Source organism: Odocoileus virginianus, chromosome 20 (assembly GCF_023699985.2).
Source record: "Odocoileus virginianus isolate 20LAN1187 ecotype Illinois chromosome 20, Ovbor_1.2, whole genome shotgun sequence".
Classification (NCBI taxonomy): domain Eukaryota; kingdom Metazoa; phylum Chordata; class Mammalia; order Artiodactyla; family Cervidae; genus Odocoileus; species Odocoileus virginianus.
In genome coordinates, this window is record NC_069693.1 from 1,721,707 (window position 1) to 1,735,823 (window position 14,117).

Consider the following 14,117-nt stretch of genomic DNA (forward strand, 5'->3'; position numbering starts at 1 on the left):
AAAAAAAGCCTGCTATTTTCATATAGTTTGTGTATATACTGTGAACACATTTATATTTGCTTTGAAAACTCCTGTAAGGCATGACAAATCAGTAATGTGCGGAAATGTGAAATAAAGTGGAGTCATTTATGTCAAGGGGTTTTTAACCTGGAGTTAGGAAGCTTTGTTTTTTTTTTTTTTGTTCTACCAGTTTGTTGCTACCAACCCATCTCCCTGCACCCTCATGCATGCTCTCTCAGTCATGCAACCCCATGGACTGCAGCCCGCCAGGCTCCCGTCCATGGACTTTTCCAGGCAAGAATACTGGAGTGGGTTGCCATTTCCTTCCCCATAGGAGGCTTTCAGCTGTGGGCCTCCCGTACCTCCCCCTCTTGTGAAACCGTGAGTTTCTGATCGGGACCAACCTGCAACTATTCCAAGGACTCTGCGGTAATGTCCGCCACGCATCACACGGGTTACCGCCCTCTAGTGGTAGCCATAGCACTCGACCCTGTTCTTCCAAGACTGCCTTCTGCCTCCAGCTCCAATTAAAATCCTGTGGAGTGCGAACCTGGTTTTGTCCTTAAAAGCTCCTTTTATTCCCTAGACAACATCTTTTTTTATTGCTATTGATACTTTAATGTGTTCGCATGCTCAGTCCCCTCCACTCTTTGGGAACCAGGGACTGTAGTGCGCCAGGCTCCTTTTTCCATGGGATTTCCCAGATGAGAACATGAGTGGGTGGCCATTTCCTCCTCCAGGGAACCTTCCCGACCCAGGGATCGAACCCGAGTCTCTTGAATTTCCTTCACTGGCAGGCAGGTTCTTTATCACTGCACCACCTGGGAAGCCCTGATACCTTAATGTGCACCAAGTTGCAATTCTTTGATTCCAAGTAGATGTGTTGTGGTTGATTATTGCCTCTTAAGTTTATTTAGGCAGACAGTATCCACTATAGACTTCTGTTATCTAGTTTCATGTACTTTTTTTTTTAGACAATAATACAGAATTGCCTTTTTTATTCCAAAATCGTATTTCCTTACTTGCAAATGCTTCCAAGATTTTCATAAAAAACAAAAACGAAGACTCTGGCTACTCAGTCTTGACACAACTGGAATGCCTTTTTTCTAATCTTGTATCATATTTTATGTTGAGAAATGAGAGTTAGATCAGAATTTTTAAAAGATTATACATACAGGCTTTGCTGGGTCTGTTTTGATGTGTTTTTAAGTAGTTCTTCCTGCCAGACTTGGCCCATTAGTGCCCTGCAGGTTGGGGGAGGGTCTGGTCCACAGCAATCCCTGGACGCAGGGGAACTACATTGTCCAGAAGTCCGTGCGCGGCCTCGTACTCCGCACCAATGAAGCCCCCAAACTGGGGCTTTTCCGGGAATGTGAAATAGGAGGAGGCGGGACTTCTGGCGTCTTTCTGATGGTCGTTTGACCGTTTTTGCTGCTGTCTGCAGGACCCGGGGCTCTAAATCACTGGGTGGAGCGGAGCTTAAAGAAACTGAAAAGATCGCGAGGGGCGCGGTCCACATTGCACGGGAGTGAGCGGGTTGCGGAACGGCTTTCAGGATTTTCGGCCCAGTGTTTCCCTGCTGCACCGAATGGGTCCTATGGCAACCGACGCGCGGCAGGACCCGGCCCAGGTGACTGTTCGTCCCCGGATCCTCAAGCCCCCGTGAGGGTCACCTGCTCAGGGCACCGCGGTTCAGGCCCCTGAGTGCAGAACTTCAGGCGTGCGTGTGTGGCGGTCCCCTTTCTGACAAGCTGTGTGATAAGTTTGGAGTGTTAAAGGCCGTGGGCGCGGCACGTGCCGATCCTTACTGGCGCACACGAACCAGAGCGCTGGGAAACATGGGGCTGGAGTCCTCTCTGCAGGGACCGGACGTTAAGGAGGAGTCAACCGTCTGGGTCAGCTGGGCCGACAGTCCGCATTCTGGGGACCATGGAGGGCTGTGAACAAGTCAGGAAGATGCTCGAGTTTTAAAGTATTTCAGGGGAGAACTGACTGGGGAGGGGGTGATGAGGTGGAGACAGGGAGACCTGGGAGAGAGTTGGGTAGTGTCCGGACGACACTAGTGACTTTGGAAGTTGCCGACGTAAAACAATTCGACTGCCCCCACTTCTTTTGTGAAGGTGTCTCCCCGCTCAGGAGCATCAGGGATTTGCAGTTGGGGTGTGCGGCTATTGCAGCAGGCAGGTCACTAGGTGTGAGCAGAGAAACGGGGGCAGGGGGGCCTGCGTCTTGCAAATAGCATGGATCCGAAGGCAGAGGAAAGCAGGAACCTCCAGACTGACAGAAAAGCACAGATCTTGGGTGGTAAGTGTCTGGGTAGCAGACAAAGAAAGGAGGTGAAAGGTGGGAATCTCCTGTGTCCAAAGGTAACTTTTGTTCATGATGTCCTCAATACAGTAAGATTAGCTGGACAGATGAAAAGCACCCATCAGGCACGGATCATATGTTATGATCACCCATCATAACACTTGTGATCGAAGCTAAGTAAGGACAAAAAATCCCTTCTCTCCTTGGATTAAAATCAAGAAATCTGACCCCCAGACTTCTCCTTCCTCGTGAGCTTTCCACCCCTTCATTTCTATCCCGCTTATAACTGCCTTGCCTGAGAAACCTGGGGCGCGAGGTTTTCACCTATCACTCCTCTCCCGCTGAGAGCATACCCTTGCTTAGATAGACTCTCACTTTACTTTCTTACCCTCTCTACTTTGTCTCTAAACTCTTTCTCTGTGAAGAAAGAACTTTACATTCAAGGGCAATGCAACAGTCCTGAGCTAACACTTCATGGAGATTAAAGAAGGAAGTTAGATGGGCTGCAGCCACCAACCAGCCCATGGCTTTTCATTGTCTGAGTCCTTTCCAGGGAAGAAGAGACTCTTCTTCCTTTCGAGTACCATTATTGTCTCAGGTCAGCGAGGGCTTCCGCCTCCAGCAGGCCAACCCTAACTGAGGTTTCTGTTTATTAGTTTTTTCCAAGCTTTTTATTTTGTATTGAGATATAAACAATTAACAATGTTGTGTGTTTATTAATTTTTAATAAATGAAATAATATAATGAATGAATATTAAAATATAGGCATTAATTATATTATTTATATGGGATATAAATAATTGTATTATAAAACCTTAAAGCTAATTGGCAGCATTTCCTGGTGCAGGAAACGTGGCTCTGAGTAAAGGACAGTGAAGGTTTTCTTTTGGCTGAGCATCTGTAAGACCCGAGGCCACACTGATATGAGAAGTGGGTTTTAGGGAGATAGTAAAGGCTGAATTAGGGATGTGCTGTTTCTTAGACTCGAAAGTTGAGGTAACACAGCGGTTGCGAGATGCATAGGTTGGCACTGAGGGAAGGGGTAGAAGGTGTCCATGGTGACAGCCTGAGTCCTGGACTACAGCTTCGCCTGGATCTCCAGTTTAGGAGGGAAGGTCTTGCACTTTTCTATGAAAGGGGACCTGAGATGAGAGAGAGGCTGGGGCTGGAGGGAGAGTGGGACCTCGCGAGGCTGCCCGATGGGAGGGTCCTGTGGCTCCAGAGCTTTCTGGGGGAGGCAGGGAATAAGCAGTAAGGAGCCTTGACTGGGGTGGGGATGGAGAAGGAGCGGGGCGGGCATGTACACTGACTGCTGTGGACACTCAGCCAGCTGTCTGTTCCTTGTGGAGCCAGGAAAATTGGGCCATACTGACCAGTGAGTCAAGCTCAGGCTCAAAGTACAGATGCCTCAGGTCTTCCAGGAAACCACAAGCTTACAAATGTATAGATTTAACAAGTTAATCTGTGTAAGCGAGTAATAACTGCTGAAAATGGCGATCTATGTCGGTGTATAATCTTACATAATATATTTAAATAGTTTTTGTCTTGGGCTCTTCACATAGTTCTCTGAATCTCTTGGAATTTCCTAGGAGTTAGGGCTTGCTATCCACAAGTAGCCCTCTTTTCACACAGGAGTTTTTATGATGAGATGACTTAGGGTGGGTCTCCTAGGTAGCCTCAGCATGGTACTTGTCACCAGAAAAACCAAGCAATTAGTTTAGACCCCCACCCCCACCCTGGGGCCTCCCAAGGATCAGAAGGAAACTAGATTAGGTATAAAAACTGCTGAAAAATGAGATGAAGTTTCCTTCAGATTGGTGAACACATTGAAGTGGTGGAAGTCCTAGGCTGGTGTCATGTACTGAAAGGACCTGGAAACCCCTCGCTTCCCTTCACCCCCCCACCTTCCCCACCTAGCCATCTCTTCCATTGGGCTGTTTCTAAGTTGTATTCGTTACAAGGAACCAGAAGAAAGAAAAGTGTTTTCTTTACTTTCGTAGGTCATTTTATCAAATTATCAAACCTGAGGGGCTCACGGGAATCCCTGAATTGGTAGGCAAGTGGGACAGAAATATTGGTAGCCTGAGAACCAGAGGTCAGAATTGGCCTCTCTAGAAAGGGATAGTCTGGTGAGACTGAGCCCTTAAACCTTTAAATTTTGTCCCTAACCTCCGGATGCCAGAATACGATTAATGTAGGGCACCCAGTTTGTATCATAGAATCTGATCGTTGGAGGTAGAAAAGATATCATATATTTGGTGTCAGATGGGAAATCATAGAAGGAATCACAGAAACTTCAAGGTGTTGACTAAATGTCACATTTATATAATGACTTAAAAGACATGTAAGAAGTATCATATTTTCAAAAACATTTATGAACATGTTAATCCTCTGTTCTGTAATAGCTCAGTGATAGCACCAGACATACACTAATCATGCATTTGATGCCTACAGTAGCATCATGAGATAGGCACCATAAATGTTGCCATTTTACACATGAAGACACTGAAACTGAAGGAAGTTGAATCTGTTGAAGGCTATCTGAGTGGTCAGGTTATAGCTCTGAGGTCAGAGGTCAACCTGAGGTGACTCATCTTCAGGGAAGGGAAGGGAGGACACAGCTCCACCTTTCCATCCTCCCTCTTTTCACAGGCGCCCATGGTAGCAGCAACGTTTATGGTCCCTGGACAGTGCCTCCCCAGACGTCATCCCACCCCATGACACACAGATACGGGAGACACAGTTGTCCTAGGGTTCTTGGGCCTCAGTTCTGGCCCTGGGGTCACCTCAGGTGCAGGACCCTCTTTAGAGAAGTCAGTTCTGGTCTCTGGTTTCCAGGCTGCCAGTACTTCTGTCCCACTTGCCTACAAACTCAGGGATTCCCATGAACCCCCTCCTCAGTTTTGATAGTGGTACTGAGGTGGTCTCATGTGTCCAGTGGAGAAGATGAGGTGGTGAGATGTTCCTGGGACTGGAGCCAGCCTGTCCGTGTGCCTGGAGGTGAGACCAAGTGGGGTGTGTCCAGGACACTGCAGGACCCAGGACGTGGGTGGATAGACAGAGCACAGCCTTTCCTGGGGTGGGGGCCTGAGGAGCTGGATGCTTTTCTGCTGTGCAGGGCCAGGGCCAGTCGTCTGACATGACACCACGACGTTTGCCTTTAGGTGAGGGTAGGGACACTGTGTCTGAGACGGGAAGTGAGAAGTAGGAGTGATGGGACTCCCTTGGTGGTCCAGGGGCTAAGGCTCTGTGCTCCCCATGTAGGGGGCCCAGGGTTCGATCCCTGGTCAGGGAATTAGATCCCACATGCCACAAATAAGAGCTGGTGCAGCCAAGAAAAAGTAGGAGTGATGAGCAGGAGGACTGTCCAGAATTACGTATCCTCGTGCTGAGTCTGAGATGTGGCAGGGGTGTCTCACCGGAGGTGTCAGGGTCAGGTGGGGGCAGGGTCCTGGTGTGAAGATACTCCTGAGCAGGTGGACAGCAGGTGGACCATGTCAGATTCCATGCCCTCAGGTCACGGTGTTGTGCCATGAAGGCTGGAGGCTGGGGAGGGTGTTTTAGTTACAGAGGCCGCTGTGAACTCATGTGTCCCCTCCTGACAGGGCCATGTGACCTTTGAGGACGTGGCGGTGTCCTTCTCCCAGGAGGAGTGGGGGCTCCTCGGCGAGGCTCAGAGACTGCTGTACTATGACGTCATGCTGGAGAACCTGTCCCTGATAGCCTCCCTGGGTAAGAACTGCGTCCGCACACACCGACTGGGCTGGGCTCGGCCCTTCTCTGTGCATGGCTCACTGCAGCCTTCCCAGCCTGGGCCATGGACACTGCTTCCTTCCCTGGCTTCCGGGCGTTTGAGCTGCATCCCCCACTTGTGGGTGCTCACTCTGTGTCACATGCCCTGAAGCCTTTCACAGAAAGGTTTGGTCTTGGAGGCTTGTTGCATGTCTGTCCACTTCCGCTTCCACTTTGCTCTGCGGCTACTTGGTGTATTGACTGTTCTGCTGGGTGGAAGATCTGTGTCACAGGTTCTAACCCTTTTTTGTGCAACACCTGCCTCAGTGATTACAGACACTTATGTGGTCAGCATTTGTGGTCAACACTAGGTTATTTTTTCAAGACTCTCCTCAAGTTTCTTCTAATAATAAATATTTTTCCCGAAGTCTGTCACTGTTTGGGTCACTCTGGGCTGGTGTCTTTGACTGCCCAATTTGCCCTCAAGCCTTTGCTCTGGTAGGTTCCACCCTCACCCATCCTGAGCTGAGGGGCGGAGGCGGCCCTGGGTGCCTGACGAGGTAGACACCTGTCTGGTCATAGGAAGAGGGTTGACAGGATCCAGGACCTGGTGAGCAGGAGCTGTGGGAAGGCGTGATGTCACTGATGGGTTCTAATCCTGCAGGGACAGGTCCTTCCTCCATGCTGTGTCAGTCTTTAGCTTATCCTGGCTGCACCTCATTTCTATCTTCCCCCTTTTGACACTTCCCCCTTTTGTCTATTTCTACTGTGAGTTCATACCCCTGTCTTTTTCTACCTCACTGTCACCTACATCTCTCCTTTCCCTCTCTCCCTGCAATCTTCTCCACTAGCAGTCTGTTCTTTTTTGCTAGTTTTTTTGTTTGTTCACTTGTTTTTGCCACACTGGTGGCATGTGGGATCTTAGTTCCCCAACCAGGGATAGAACCCACCCCCCTCACCCTGGCACTGGATGGTGGATTCTTTACCACTGGATCATAGCGGAAGTCCCAGTAGTTGATTCTTTTTTAATTTTAATTGGAGGATATTACTTTACAATATTGTGATAGCCTCTGCCATACATCAACATGAATCAGCAGTAGGCATGCATATATCCACTCCTTCCTGAACCCCCCTCCCACCTTCCTCCCCACTCCATCCCTCCAGGTTGTCGCAGAGCACCAACTTTGGGTTCCCCGTGTCACACAGCAAACTTCTATTGGCTATCTGTTTTACATATGGTAATGTATAGGTTTCAATGCTATTCTTTCAAGTCATCCCATTCGCTCCTTCTTCCACTGTTTCCAAATGTCTGCTGTTTATGTCTCTGTCTCTTTTGCTACCCTGCACTGTTTACAATAGCTAGCATGTGGAACAACCTATATATCCACTGGCAGATGAATGGATAAGGAAGTTGTGGTACATACATACAATGGAATATACTCACCTATAAAAAGGAACATATTTGAATTAGTTCTAATGAGGTGAATGAACCTGGAGCCTATTACACAGAGTGAAATAAGTCAGAAAGAGAAAAACAAATATCATATTAATGTGTATGTATATATTTTTGAAATCTAGAAGGACAGTACCAGTAGTCCATTCTTAATGTATCTTAGGAGGTGCAAGTACTTATATAGTCCTCAAACACTGAGTAGTCAGGCGTGAATGCATTTTCCTGAAGTGGGACACATTCTACCTAGTACACTTGTCACCACCCTGAAATCCTACTGAATACCACTAGCCAAAGAGTGGGTAGTTCCAGGCCTCTCAGCACAGCACCATATCCCGGCATCCTGTCTTTTTCCCTATTCTCAAATCACAGAGGCCTAGTATTCACAGTAACCCCTTCTGCCACCTGTCCACCTCCCTTGTTTGAATCTTTTGCCGTGGACTTACTCTCTGATGTGTCATACAGAAATCTGTAATGGGTTCCTGTCCCACAGAAGTCTCCACACACTTTATCAGTACTTTTTGTTTTCCTTTCAGGTTGTTGGCAGGGAGGAGAAGCTGAGAAGGCCATTTCTAAACAGTGTGTTTCTGTAAAGCAAGTGACACGAAACAGGAATCCACAGCCCGACCCTTCTATCTTGAAGACTCTCGCTTCCAGTATGCGTGCCCTGGTAGAGAAGGATGTTCTGTACCTGGCTGACACTGTGTTCAGGTGTGGAGACATTGAGAAGACTTTCCTTGGCAGCCTGGCCTTTCTTCAGCACTATTCTTCCCACGATGGACAGCATCTGTACAGAAGCAGGCAGAGGAGAGAGGTCTCTCACTCTGGGCAAGGACATTACAAGTGCAGTGTATGTGGCAAAGCCTTCAGTAAGAAGTACAAATTCATGGAGCACTGGAGAGTTCACACTGGAGAAAAACCTTATTTGTGCAGTGACTGCGGGAAGTTCTTTAGACAGAGCTCCAGTCTTATTCACCATCGGAAAGTTCACACAGGAGAAAGGCCTTATGAGTGCTGTAACTGTGGGAAAGTCTTTGTCCACAAATACAAACTTTTTGAACACCAGAGAACCCACACTGGAAAAAGACCCTATGAGTGTACTGAATGTGGGAAAGCCTTCGCCCGCAAGGATTCACTTGTCCAGCATCAAAAAATCCACACTGGAGAGAATCCTCATAAGTGCAGTGAGTGTGGGAAGTGCTTCCTGTACAGAAATAACCTTCTTGCTCACCAGAGGATCCATAGTGGAGAAAAGCCTTATGGGTGTAGCAAATGTGGTAAGTCTTTCATCTTCAAAATAAGGCTGCTTTATCACCAGCGAGTCCACACTGGAGAAAAACCTTTTATGTGCAGTGAATGTGGGAAAGCTTATGTCTACAAAGGAAGTCTTGTTGTGCATAAGAGAATTCATACTTTGGAGAAGGCTTATGGGTGTAACAAATGTGGAAAATTGTTTACAACCAGTTTCGCTCTCAACAGACATGAGAATATTCACACTGCACAAAGGCATTACCAGTGCACTGAATGTGGGAAAGCTCTCAATGGCAAAGTTAAACTCGATGAGCACCAGAGAACCCACACTGGAGAAAGACCCTATACGTGTAACAAATGTGAGAAAGCCTTCATGCGCAAGGCTACACTTGTTCAACACCAAAAAGCCCACAGTGGAGTAAAGCCTTTTAAATGCAGTGAATGTGGGAAGCCCTTCACTTACAAAACAAGTCTTGTTGTCCACCAGAGAATCCACACCAGACGAAAGCCTCATGAGCATGGTTCTTTGTAGGCAGCTCCAAGTTCATAAAAAACAGGAAAGTTCACACTTGGGAAGTGCCCTTCTGAACTTAGGCTTGCCTTCATTCAAGTTAACATCTGGTAGCACAACTCCTGTGTTGTAGAGTAGGTGGATGTACAACTTTCATGGGGTCACTCAACCTTTTCTAAAGTGGTTAAATCTTTTTACAGTCTCACCAGAAGCACTAAAATCCAAGTTTCTGTTCTTGCCATTCTTGCCAACACTTGGTGTGTTTGGGCTTCCTCATTTCTGTGATGTCATAGCTGTATCCAGTGATTTGAAGTAGCATTTTCCTATTAACATGATGCTGAGTCATTTTCAGTGTGTTAATTTCCACCCATATATCATTATTGAAATTGCTGTTCATATGATTTGCCCTCTTAATTACTGACTTGATGTTTCTTCATGGATTATTGATTAAGGTACTTTACTGGAAATATTTACCAGTATTCCTCCAGACTTGGTCATCTCAGTTCAGTCACATTTCCAGAGAAAGAGTTTTGTTTTTTTTGGCCATGCTGCTGGGCATGAGGGATCTTAGTTCCTCAACCAAGGATCAAACCTGTGCCTCCAGCAGTGGGAGCACAGAGTGCTAACCACTGTACCACCTGAGAATTCCCAAGACTCTTTAATTTTAGTGTAGTTTGTCTATTTATTCTTTTACTGATTATTCTTTTGGTATTGTAAATAAGACATGTTTCCCAAATTTAAAGACAGAATTTTTCCTGTATTTCCTTCTGTAACTTTTAAATTTAGGTTTCTTAATGATTTTAATAAGCCATCCTCAGTTGATGTGGAAAGTTATTTTTTAAAAAATATGGATACCCAATTGCTGCAGTGATAATGATTTAAAATAGTATAGCTTATTTCTTAAATTGCTTTAGTATCTTCATGGAAGGTCAGTCGTGTATGTATATGTCTATTTCTGGACTTTCTCTTCAGTTGCATTCATCCACTTTATCTATGCCAGCACTTTCATGGGTTGAATAATTTACTTTTAACAATAATATTTCTTGATCTCAAGGTTGTGTACTCCTTGGACTTTCTTTTTTTTTTTTCTTGGACCTTCTTTATCCAAGTTATTATGGCCATTCTTTGTCCTTTGCCTTTCCATATGAAGTTTGTTTGGCTGCTTAGCATATGGGATCTTAGATCTCTGAGCAGGAATTGAACCTGTACCCTTGGCAATGGAAGTGCAGCTTTGGATTGCATTTAATCTTCAGTATGGTGATGCAGTGGTAAAGAATCTGCCTGTCAGTGCAGGGGACCTAAGAGACTTGGGTTCCATCCCTGGGTTGGGAATATCCCCTGGAGTAGGAAATTGCAACCCTCTCCACTATTCTTGCCTGGGAAATCCCATGGACAGAGGAGCATTTTGGGCTACAGTCCATGGGGTCACAAAGAGTCAAACGTGCTTGAGCAACTAAGCACACACAAACATAGAAGAAAGACTGTTTCCCAACCTATAAACATAATATATCTTTTTATTTAGATCTTTAGTTTTGTTAGCAGTGTTTTTTAGTTTTCCCTTTGTAGATCTTAAACATTTCCAGGTATTTTCTACATGTGATGATACTGAATGGAGAAGTCCTCAATTTGTGGATTGTTCATACCTATTACACTTAGACATCAAAGTAAGGGTAGAAGTGGTCCTTCTTGTTTTTGTGCTTTGTTTTTTCCCTTGTTTTTTTTTTTTTTTGACCGCTTGTGAAATCTCAGTTCCCCAACCAGGGATTGAACCCAGGACACAGCAGTGAAAGTCCTAACCACTAGGCCACCAGGGAACTCCCTAGTAGTGATCTTTCTTAATCTTATAAATAAATAACATCTACATAAAGCTATTAGAAAGAGTGTAACTTTGAACCATTGTTAAAATATCCCCATTAGAATAAAAGGAAGACAGTGGGTTCTAGTGTCCTCCTGGAGTTCCAGTTTCATTCAGTAAGACAAAATAATGACTGCAGCAATTGGAAAGGATGAAATAAACCACCTAAAATATGCCCTCAGTTTCCATCTTCATTAGAAGTCCAAATACCAACACTCAGTTTAGTGCCTCAACCCATCATAAACTCCTAATTTTTTAATCATTTGTTTGCTGCCCTTCTTAACTTCCTTAGGACCCATCACCATCCATTATACTATGCAACTTAATGTCATAGATGAGCTGCTTATTGTATTTTCTAACAAATACAGAGTAAGTTCCAGTAGGAAAATATGTGTTTACATGTACATTAATACATTCCATATTCCTAAAAACATGTCTGAAACACCACCATGTATCGAGGTCTTGAAATAGATAATAACATGAAAACACACATTTCATGTTTATTTGCACAACTGTGTATATACTTGCTAACTCTTACCCTGCTTTTTCCTGTATGTTTCTAGAAACTTGTCCATTTCTTCTAGGTTGTTGAATTTATTGGCTTATGACTGTTCATAGTATTTTCTTAGGATTTTTTGTTTGTTTTTCTATAGTATCAGTTGTTACTTCTCCTCTTCGATTTCTTATTTTGTTTATCTGGGTTGTCTCTCTTTTTGGTGAGCCTGACTAGAGGTTTTTTATTTTGTTTATCCTTTCAAAAAATTATCTCCTGTTCTTATGAATCTTTGTCTTTAAAAAAAAAAAAAAAAAAAAAACAAAAAAAACACCTGTTTCTTTCTTTTACATTTATAATTTTCTTCCTTCTGCTGACTTTGGGTTTTGCTCTTTTTTTTTTTTTAATTGTTTTAGGTGGTTGGTTAGGTTCATCTTTAGACATTTTGTTTGTTTCTGGAGGAAGGCCTATATCACTATGAACTTCCCTCTTAGAACTGCTATTGCTGAATCCAATAGATTATTATAAGGCTGTGTTTTCATTGTCATTTTTCTTGAGGTATTTTCTGATTCCCTGTCTGATTTCATCATTGACCCATAGGTTTTTAAGTAGCATTTTGCTTAGTCTCCATGTAATTGTCTTTTTTTCCCCCTCATTTTTGTTTCTGTGATTGATTTTCTGAGTTTATACTATTATGCTCAGAAAAGATGCTTTAAATTTCTGTCCTCTCAAATTTGTTGAGGCTTGTTTTGTGAGGTAGTGTGTAGTCTATGCTAGAGAATATTCCATGCACACTTGAATATATATTCTGGTTCTTTAAGAAAAAAAAAAAAAATCCCAGGAAACTAAAGTCCAGGACTAGACTGCTTCACAGAGGAGTTTTACTAAACATATGAAGAAGAGCTAATATGACTTCTTCTCAAACTGTCCCAAAAAACTAAAGAGGATGAAACACACTGAAATTTATTCTACAGTGTTGTTCATTATTGCCCTGATACCAAAACCAGTCAAACACACTATAAAAAAAGAAGAAGAAAATTAAAAGTAGGGACAGGGGACAAATTCTGATCCTGAATGTTGTTTGAGGTTGAAATCTTAGTGCATGGTTTGACTGCATGACTTGTAGTTTTGTTGTGTCTTTGAAAAACAACTCAGTTTCTTGTTAGAAACAGGGCAGGGCCAGATTTAGTCTGATTCTGCAGTTATACATTTAAGGCAGTTTTCCTGGCCTTTGCTTATATTCTTATGGAAGAGAAACCTAATATCACTGACATAATTCACATGATTGATATCTTAGGTTTTGACCAAACGTGTTCTGCCTAATGTTGGGTTTTGCAGAAGAAGAACCTTACACAGAGTTAACGAGACATGATTTATCTAGGGGAAATTAATATGAGAAGTTTAATGACAGAGTACAAGGAAAGGAAAAGAGCTAACAAGGGTGCAGCCTGATTTGAAATCTCTTATCTGAAATCTACCTTTTGGAGATCAGGAATGTGAATGGTAGGTACCACATGTTTATTCCACCTTAAGAAAAAGGAACATCTTTTTATAACTCCAGACAATCCTTTAATATTTCCCAGATATCCTGCTTTCTGTTTATTTTTTCTAAAACATTAGACTCACCTGTAGCTGTAAGAATCCAGGTATGAGACATTTTACTTGGCATTATTTCTGTACATTAATGTCTTCTCTTGGGGAGTCTAGATTGCATAGCTCTGATCATTCTTAAAAAATCAGCCCATCAAGAATAAAACATCTCACTTTTTTTGCCAAAAGTCAGGACTTCCCTGGAGGCTCTGGAATGGTAAGAATCCACCTGCCCAAAAAAATAAAAAAAAAATCCACCTGCCAGTGAAAGAGACATGGGTTTGATCCCCAATCTGGGAATACTCCACATGCCCATGGAGCAACTAAGCCCGTACACCACAACTGTTGGGCCTATGCACCCCAACAAGAGAAGCCACTGCAATGAGAAGCCTGCGCATCTCAACTAGAGAGTAGCCCCTACTCATCACAACTAGAGAAAAGCCCACACAGCAGTGAAGACCCAGCACAGCCAAAAAGTAAATAAATAAAATCATTAAAAAAAATCAGAGTATCAGAGCCCTACATTCAAATGCCTACAGTCTGCGTCAATTGGGTGTTTGATAGATTCTAAGATAAAATATGTTCAAAAGCTAATTTTAGATATTTCCTTTTAACCTCCTCCATCTACAGCACCACCACCCTTCCCATCTCAATGGCTGATAAATCTATCCTTCCAGCTTAAATATAAACTTTGAGTCATTTTTTTATTGTAGTATGAGGCTGACTCGGAGGTGGAGAAGCCATGTTTTGATCTGAGGACATGAAGCTGTGTTAAGCACAACCATTTGCAGATCTTCAGTAATAAAGACACATAATGAAAACATGTGGCATCTTAGAGTGAATTTTCATTGAATAAAGACGAATGTACAGAACGAAGTGATTGTGCATAATCTTGCTATCAGACTGAAACTGGTGGGGAATCACCTTT

At 43.8% G+C, this 14,117-nt stretch overlaps 1 protein-coding gene across 2 annotated transcripts; it reads left to right on the top strand.

Annotated features, from left to right (window-relative positions):
• The first annotated feature begins 190 nt into the window (after positions 1-190).
• On the top strand, positions 191-14,065 carry LOC110137834 (zinc finger protein 154). Of its 2 annotated transcripts, none has more exons than XM_070451698.1 (3): positions 191-1,630; positions 5,913-6,039; positions 8,026-14,065. In XM_070451698.1, exons 1-3 carry the CDS (start codon positions 1,589-1,591, stop codon positions 9,270-9,272), a joined length of 1,416 nt encoding a protein of 471 aa, XP_070307799.1. In that variant the 5' UTR covers positions 191-1,588; the 3' UTR covers positions 9,273-14,065. The 2 variants fall into 2 exon arrangements, with proteins under 2 accessions (XP_070307799.1, XP_020750158.2); XM_020894499.2 differs by lacking the exon at positions 191-1,630 and adding an exon at positions 3,607-5,307.
• The last annotated feature ends 52 nt before the right edge of the window (positions 14,066-14,117 follow it).

Bases quoted from the DNA above. Each gene is read 5' to 3' on its own strand.
- LOC110137834 (XM_070451698.1), top strand. From the start codon at position 1,589: ATGGGTCCTATGGCAACCGACGCGCGGCAGGACCCGGCCCAG. The intron at 1,631-5,912 runs GTGACTGTTCGT...CCCTCCTGACAG, and splicing joins CGCGGCAGGACCCGGCCCAG to GGCCATGTGACCTTTGAGGA. The intron at 6,040-8,025 runs GTAAGAACTGCG...TTTTCCTTTCAG, and splicing joins GTCCCTGATAGCCTCCCTGG to GTTGTTGGCAGGGAGGAGAA.